Source organism: Eublepharis macularius, chromosome 8 (genome assembly GCF_028583425.1).
Source record: "Eublepharis macularius isolate TG4126 chromosome 8, MPM_Emac_v1.0, whole genome shotgun sequence".
In the NCBI taxonomy this organism is placed as follows: Eukaryota; Metazoa; Chordata; class Lepidosauria; order Squamata; family Eublepharidae; genus Eublepharis; species Eublepharis macularius.
Window position 1 is genome coordinate 142,818,322 of NC_072797.1, and position 8,446 is coordinate 142,826,767.

An 8,446-nucleotide genomic window follows, 5' to 3' on the forward strand; every position below is an offset into this window, starting at 1 on the left:
ACCTTAAAGATCAGCAAAACGGTCCAGGGTGTAAATTTCTAAAAATCAAAGCTCACTTTTTTTAGGTATCTGACAAAGTGAACTTTTGACTCACAAAGCTTGTATCTTGGACAATTTTGTTGATCTTTAAGGTGCTACGAAACTCAGATTTGTTCAACTACTGCGGAAAAACATACCTACCCACCTGAAACTGCACAGGAGAGCATTCCATGCCTTCCAACAGAATACCTGCTTTAAGTGCCCTTGCGGAAGTAAACAGTGGAGGACTGGGGAGAAGAACGTTTCCTTTGTTTGTTTGATGGGCACAGCATTCACTCAGGCAAGCAAGACAGGCAGGGCAACTGAAACTGGCATGCAGTGGTTATTTTTACCCATTGTGTATTGCATTTTGTGTATCCATCTGTAAATAAAACCCCTTTTCATATGTCCCAAGTACATAGTCACACCCTGCTGTAATGTGTTCTCCTAAGCAAAGTCACACCCTTCTAAACCCATTAAAGTCACTGGGCTTGGAAGGCCACCGTTAGCTTAGTAAACTCATAACAGCAGCTGGGGTGTAACTGCAGGGGAAGCCTGGCCCGCCTCAGGGATATTCCAGGTCCCTTCCCCACCTTCTCAGCCTTCATTTTTTAAAAAAATAGTAAGTTTCTAGTCCTTTTAAACATGGAGCTCAGGAAAAAATTGAGGTACTTTCCCACCCAGTTGATCTTTAAGGAATGAACAACGAATAAAACTGCAAAAGCATTCAAGTGGTTGACAAGGACTTTGGCACTTCCTATTTTATTCCCATTATTTCATATTTTCACGTGGAGTTCTTGTGCTTTAGTTCCCACTGTTCCATGCTGACTGTCCACCCTGAGCCTCCCCTCATCCTTCCAAAACTTGCTAACCAAGACGATTGCTCCTCCTTGATCGATGGATGAAGAGAGAGGTGGGCTTGGGTCCTGGGAGAGTTCCATCGGTAGAATGGGACCTCTTTGCCTTCCCCCTCTCACCACAATACAAAAGGTTCCTTGAACTGGGACAGCCCCTGAAGAAATAGCATGAGGAGTTGTCAGTGAAAATCACACCAACCTTCCCATTAGCAGGAATGGTCTATGGCCCTACAGCCATTATTTCTGCAATTGCAATTTAACATCCAAATAATATTTGCTGACTAAAGAAATTGTACTCTTTATCGATACACTTCAGTGAATCAAGAAACAGCGGCTGCACCCTGTTGTAGAGAGGTAGGCTAAGATGAAATGTACTGATGGATATGCCCTGGCCAGGCACCTTGTTGTCCTCCTAACTTAGTTTTGTAATAAGCTTTCCTCCTCAGCCCCACTTGAACTTTGTCCTCTGCTGCAAAGGTTTCCCTGAACAGGGCTATAAATCGGAGTCACAGGGGAGCCTGCTCCTGTAGCTGTGCGTACTAGCCCGTTCATCCTCCAGTACATCCAGAGAGTTGGTGTAGGACCTGGGCGTCGGAGTCCTGTAATGCATTTCTAAATCTTTGCTGTCAACAGAGGAAGCTGTGGCCATGGTGATGGCTGGAACCTGCTTGTTGGCAGGTGGATAACTGTAACTCGTAGCGGCTTTCTTTAGCTTGCGTTCCTTGCAGCACCGATGAAAGCTAGCGGTAAGGGAGATGCCCCCAATAATTTCCAGGCAGCTACCTAGGTAACCTAGGACCAGACAGTAGCCTACCTGCAGAGTGCTGTCAGTAATGGCAGGTAGATTATAGAGTTCATGATTGTACCAGGAAACGGCAATCAGGCTCAGCAGCCCAGAGGCAAAAAGCAAGAGGCCGCCAAGCCCAGCCAGCAGGGAATGGGGTGTGTCTGTCCAGCAGCGCACGCCCAGGGAAGCCACGACCAGCCCCAGGATGAGCGTGGCCAGAGAGGCGGGCATGAGCCCCTTGGCCACTTGCACGGGGAGCTGGGAGAAGTATTCGAGGCTGTCTCCGATGTTGCACTGGGTCTGGCGAGTGCTTTCCGTTTCCTCACAGATGTCCCAGATGCCCTGGTGCTGGACCAGGTCCGAAGGCCTGCGAGGGATCTGTTTCACATCCCTCCAGTTGGGAGCCAGGGTGCTGGTCAGGTTCAGGACAAGGCCGCAGGGTCCCAGCACGATGCCCACGATCATGGCCGTTGGGGTCCGCATGCTGCGTCTGGCCAGGCAGATGGAGAAGCGCCATTAGTGTTAAATACATTTTCAAAACGTCTTTCCCTAACCCTCAAAGACTCTTTTCACAGAGAGGTAAGAGCATGCACTTAATGGCTGTGGCCTTCCTATGCACTGAAGACAATGCTGGGTCATGTTCCCAGAGCCCTCGAAGGCCCAAACGAGATGTTCCTGCCTCAGGGTCCAACCTATGGTGGATGCTCCCATTTTAAAGCTGGATTCCGGCTGTTTAAAAATGCCACGATGACCCAATCCTGATCAAGCCCACAGCATGGTGGGGCCAAACATTCGAGCCCTCCCCATGCCTTTTTGGCACGCATGAGCTCTGGAGCTCTTCCTCGTTGCGCCGGGAATGACGTCATTCCTGCCATAACAATGAAAAGTTCTGGAGCATGCAGGGCCACGTTCCAAAGCTCCTGGGCCCATTACCCACACTCCCCCGCAATGGCCAGGTGAGGGGGGGCAGAGGCTGGGGGCAGGGGATCCCTCGCTTCCGCTGGCAACCCTGGGTTCGGCCTTCTGTTCAAGGGTGGTCTTGGATGTTCCTACCAGGCTTGGCTGTTGCCCCCAGTACAAACTGAGTCCTCTGAAAATGCATCCAGTGTTTCTGCCAGTGGGGGGGGCGGGTGCTCACCCTCTGTGCACGCGCCCCTATGGAGCTGTGCACTCCCGTGGACCGGGTCCGTTTTGAGGCGCAGTGGAGCACAGGAGCGCTCCTGTGCTCCGCAGCACCTCAAAACAGGCCCGTTTTGGCCCAGATCAGGCCCATTTTGAGCCACTGTGGAGTGCGGGAGCGCTCCTGCACACCGCGGCGTCCCAAAACAGTGCATCCAGTGTTTCTGTCAGCCGAGGTGGGTAACTTTGTTGCTCGTGGAACAAATCAGAAAAACATCATCTGTGGTGAGTGTGTAGATACACAAACAAGGGGGGTGGGATAAAAAGGTTGAACTTGGCAAAAGGTACTTTATAAACTCACTAAAGAAAGATTGCTTTAAAAAATTTCACTATGATGTACTAGTGGTTTTCTTTTTGAAGCACAAATTTAGAGATATTTATTTTATTTATTTAAAACATTTTTATGTTGACTTTCCAAACAACTCAGGGCTCCCAAGGGGGCAAAAGTAACATTTCAACCGTTTCAACATTAAGACATTTCAAACATTAAAACAGCCTTTAAAATGCAAATATATATAAAACATTTAAAGCAAATAAAACAAACACATCTAAACACAAAAGGAGGACTAATCAGAGTTAGTGGGAGAATACCAAACAGAAAAAAGCCTTTGCCTGCTGGTGGAAGACATGACACAGAGAGAGACAAATCTCCCCAGGGAAGGAGCGCCAGAGTTTGGGTGCCACGACCGAGAAGGCCCTCCCTTGTAGGGGTGACAGACCCCCGGTGGGGGCGGGGGATCCCCCGCCCTCGCCCCCACCCCCACCCCCACTTACCTGACCGGGGGGGTGCGCTCCCACAGATTGGACCCGTTTTGAGGCGCAGTGGAGCACAGGAGCGCTCCTGTGCTCCGCAGCACCTCAAAACAGGCCCATTTGGGCCCAGATCGGGCCCATTTTGAGCTGCTGTGGAGCGCGGGTGAGCTCCTGCACACTGCAGCATCCCAAAACGGGCCCAATCTGTGCCAAAACAACTGCGGATTGGGCCCGTTTTGGCACGGATCAGGCCTGTTTGGGGCTGCTGCAGTGCACAGGAGCGCTCCCTCACACCACAGCGGCTCAAAATGGACCCTATCTGAGCCAAAACGGGCCTGATCCGTGGGCGCATTTTGGGCCACTGTGGAGTGCAGGAGCATTCCTGTGCTCTGCTGCAGCCCCCAACGCGAGCTCCTGTGAAGCATGAGTGTGCTGGGGGGGGGCGTGCTGCGTGATGATGTCACTTCCTGGAAGTGACATCATTGCACTTTGTGAGAGCGTGCGCCCCGCCCAAAGAACACAGGTAAGAGCCAGGCTCCAATCCCTTGCTGGGAGATTGAGGGGGCCTGGCAACCCTACTCCCTTGGATTACCCCCTACCTAGGCTCAGGTGGCGGAGGCACCCAAAGTGGGCCTCTGACAATGACTGCAGCGGTTGGGAAGGTTCATATGGGCCTGGAAACAAACTGGGAGCCAGGGCAGATGGGACAAGACTGGAGCGGTATGGTCCTTATGGCCCACTTCAGTCAATGACTCTGAATGCAATGGATTGACACCTGCACCATGCCTGGGCCTAAAGCACGCTTTGTGAGTGGGGACCTTGTGGTCACAAGCACCGCAGCAGGGGAGTTTGCCCTCAAACTGTCCTTCTTGGACCTGTCACGCTCTAAATGCCGATTTTTAAGTAATTGCTGCTCGACAAGAAGGGACCTTTCATCAGGACCTCACCGCCTTCCCAGCTGTGACCTGAGCCCATCCCAAGTCAAAGAGACCCCCTGGTTTGGGGAGGAGCTGTGCTGCCAAGCAAGACGGTCTGATGTGCTACTGTTTTGTACACCTGCAGGGGGGTTGCCTACGACTTGCGTAGAATATCAGGAAAAAATAGCCCTGTCAGGCAGGCAAACTCTCTTTTATTTCCCACTTGCTACCTTGTAGTTGAGGAATGCCTGACCAAGCTTCCAAACATCCCACGGGGGTCTAGGAACAGACTTCATAACGGTCGGTGGCTCACATCATGCCGACAGAAACCCTTGATTAATTTGATACTTCCCTCCAAGCTCTGTAATCGCTCCTCCTGCCTCGATCACTTTCCCTTCAGATCACATTCTAGAAGAACTCCTGAAAAATTCACTCGCGCTTCTGAAAGCTTGGTCTGCCTCATCCAATAGCCATAAGACTTCTCCACATGGATATTTCCAGCCGGTGGGGAATTCAGACGTTTGTTGCACCCTCCCAAGGGATCAGTGCTGCCATTCAATTTTAGCCACAAAAGGTCTGCAGCGCAAAAGAGTTCTCCGCTTGCACGGCCTCTGTCTTTTCCCAGCTCAGGCACCAGCCTTGCCCAGTGCCGCCCCCCACCAAAGCCTTGAAGCTGACCCCAACCTGAATGCAGCTTACCAAAGCCAGCTAGCTCTGAACTAGCTGTGACTTGTTGGAAAAGCACCGGTTGTATCTGTTGCTTTCGTTCCTCTGTGTGCCCAGAGAAATGGAGCTGGCTAATTTGACCGAAACCTCAGTGTGTACAGAGAAACTCAGCCAGCGCTGCTGCCAAACTCGTTTTGAGTGGTATTTTTTTTAAAAGGAAAGAAGAGGAAGGGAGGGGAACAAACGCTAAGGTGGAACTGCGGAATCAGGAAACGTTACCCTTGTACAGGTGATGGCAAATGGACAGCTTCAGGAAATCCTGCCAGGGAGGTGGGGTCTGGTTTTGCACCACTTCATAATCACACCTGCAGCAGAGCAAAGGTAGTGATTTGTATTGCTCTGAGCAAAGGTCTTTGGACCACAAAGCATCATAACACACAAATCAACACGCCTCACTTAATTCAGTCGAAAGACGGGCATGTAGATTCCAGGGCCAGCCACGAAGAAGCAAGGAGGACATTTAATCCCTTTGTGAATTTATACAGGAAGCCGCCGCCTCTCCTCCTAATTCTGAGCACTGATCCCAGCAATTGGGCAGGTGGGATGCGTTCCCTTTTGTCTGAGAGACTGAGAGCTCCACCTGTCCCAAAGGCCTGGGCTTTCCAATCTCGGAATCCTTTCTGGGGCGTTCCCACACCAAAGTCATGAATTCCAGACTCAGTTTAAATAAAAGTTAGGTTTATTAACTTAAAGGAGTATTTGAAAAAAGCATGAAAAACTCTTACACAGAGAACGAACATTAAGAAAACCTTATTGTTGCTACATAGTAAAACCTGCCTATCTAAAACGTGAGAACTAACTACCTCGGCATCTCTGCTTGGCATCCGTCTGTTGCTTATCTCGCCTGCCCGTTAGAATGCGAGCCCTCCCCTGTGCCTCGCTGGTTCAGCACAGGGGCATGCTGTGGGGACGAATAGGGGGCCTGCTGGTGGTGGGCAAGCTCCCGGGGGGTTGCCTCCTTGCCTGCTGACCTGCCAGTAATCAGCGGGAGGTGGCCAGCCCCCTGGAGGTCACCCACGGCCACTGGCAGGCACCCCAAGAACACACACGGTGTGTGCGCTCTCAGAGGACGCAATGGTCTGAGCTTGGTTGAAGAAAGCTAGCTCAGAGAGGAAAGTAATGGGGCTGGATTAGCTAAGAAGCCATCTTTTTAGGACTCACCGAATCACCCAGCAACTCAAGAGTAGACATGGGCACGAACAGAAAAAAAAATGAACATGGTGTTCGTTGTTCGTTGCCATCCACGAACAATGAACAACTAACATTGACGAACATGATCTGTTCACGAACAAGTCTGTTGTTGGTGGGGGCCAGCAGGCTCTCCTCCAGCCATCAAGATCCCTACCACACCACTCCCAGAAACCCTACCTGAGAAGGCAGCAGGAAAGGTACCAGTAATAAATAATATCCTGGCCCCAGAGCCTGGCAGCAGCCCTGGAACCTGAAGGGGTAGATCCCTATCCCACCACACACAATGAAAATTCAAGCTCCAATGCACTCACCCTGTCTCTCTAACAGCAGCTGTCTCTCCCTGAAAGCCAGAGCTGGGAGCCCCCCTCCCCCCTGGTCTTTCCCTCTTGTAACAAATTTGGAGCTCCAGTCCACACTTGGAAGAAAGACCTGCCTATCAAGCTAAATTGGGTTTAGATTGGGGTTTCCAGGGCAACAGCAGAAGTTCAGACAATCCCTGCCTGAGTTGCCAAGGGAACTGATTGCAGGTGCCAGACTGTCTGGGTTGACGAACAGCAATGAATGAGGCTTGCAACGGTCACCTGTTCATTTAGAGTTCATTTAGAATAGGGCCTCACAAACAGCTTGTTTGCGAACAGCAGATGGGGCTATTCGTGGGGGGTTTTTTAGTTCATATTGCTGTTTGTGCCCATCTCTACTCAAGAGCCAATCAGGGCTGAGCTGTTGATTTGTGTGAAAATCCAGGGGGTTAACATGGAACTTTCTGAGAACAAAACTCTCCAAAATCAAATCTCTGCGGAACTCAGAAAATGTTCCACGGATGTTACTAACTTACTAATCAGGCCAGCAAGCACGTATCTTAGCTAGACCACAGCCTGGCAATACTTAGTAGTTCTGAACCTAAGTCCACCCATTTCTTCGAAAGACCTAGCAACCTCTCAGGCTAACAACTTCCTTACAGCATTCTTTTCATTACCCTTCAAAACAGGTTGCATGATCTGAGACACAAAACAAATTTTGGAATAAATAGAAACGACTTATAACAAAGGCTTTGTGCATCGTGCAGGAAGCATCTCATTCCATACCCCTCCTATTCCCCTTGACATACCAGCTTCAGTGGCATTGCCAGCTTTTCAACTGTCCGCTGGAGTTCTGCCTTTAACAGCATCTTCTAGACGTCTGGAGGAATAATAGCGGCGGAGCTCTGAGCAGGTCTCTCTAGAGGGGGAATAGAAGTTTCTCAGAGAAGTAAACAGTTATCCCCACCGACTGACTTCTGTGTGTGTGTTTCTGGTCAGCTGGCAACATGATCTAATGTCATATTGGTTATTGGTTATTTAATAATAACAATAACAATAACATTCGATTTATATACCGCCCTTCAGGACAACTTAATGCCCACTCAGAGCGGTTTACAAAGTGTGTCATTATTATCCCCACAACAACAATCACCCTGTGAGGTGGGTGGGGCTGAGAGAGCTCCAGAGAGCTCTTTTATTTATTTATTTATTTGTTTGTTTGTTTGTTTGTTTGTTTAATATGCTGTCTCTTCAGAGACCTGTTTTATTAGATGGTAAACTTCAGGCATAGTCTTTGTGTTGGTTGTTGGGGGTTTTCCGGGCTGTATTGCCGTGGTCTTGGCATTGTAGTTCCTGACGTTTCGCCAGCAGCTGTGGCTGGCATCTTCAGAGGTGTAGCACCAAAAGACAGAGATCTCTCAGTGTCACAGTGTGGAAAAGATGTAGGTCATTTGTATCTACTCAGGAGGGGTGGGGTTGAGCTGAGTCATTCTGTAAGAGTTTCCCAGGGTGTGGAATGCTAATGGCGGGAGGCTTCACTGAGTCATTCTGTAAGAGTTTCCCAGGGTGTGGAATGCTAATGGCGGGAGGCTTCACTGAGTCATTCTGTAAGAGTTTCCCAGGGTGTGGAATGCTAATGGCGGGAGGTTTCACTGTATCCTGAGGAGGTTCTTTTGCATATGGATTGGTGCTTGATGTGCTAATCTTCTCTGCAGGGCT

At 49.9% G+C, this 8,446-nt stretch overlaps 1 protein-coding gene across 3 annotated transcripts; it reads right to left on the minus strand.

Moving 5' to 3' along the window:
• Nucleotides 1-750: 750 nt before the first annotated feature.
• Nucleotides 751-7,566, minus strand: CLDN23 (claudin 23). Of its 3 annotated transcripts, none has more exons than XM_054987058.1 (2): nt 7,537-7,566; nt 751-2,152 (listed from the first exon to the last, which is right to left on the minus strand). In XM_054987058.1, the coding sequence occupies exon 2, from the start codon at nt 2,143-2,145 to the stop codon at nt 1,369-1,371; it is 777 nt and encodes a 258-aa protein (XP_054843033.1). In that variant the 5' UTR covers nt 2,146-2,152; nt 7,537-7,566; the 3' UTR covers nt 751-1,368. The 3 variants fall into 3 exon arrangements, with proteins under 3 accessions (XP_054843033.1, XP_054843030.1, XP_054843031.1); XM_054987055.1 differs by lacking the exon at nt 7,537-7,566 and adding an exon at nt 5,211-5,348; XM_054987056.1 differs by lacking the exon at nt 7,537-7,566 and adding an exon at nt 4,742-4,765.
• Nucleotides 7,567-8,446: the final 880 nt, after the last annotated feature.

Coding starts and splice junctions, on each gene's coding strand:
- CLDN23 (XM_054987058.1), bottom strand. CDS start 2,145: ATGCGGACCCCAACGGCCATGATCGTGGGCATCGTGCTGGGACCCTGC.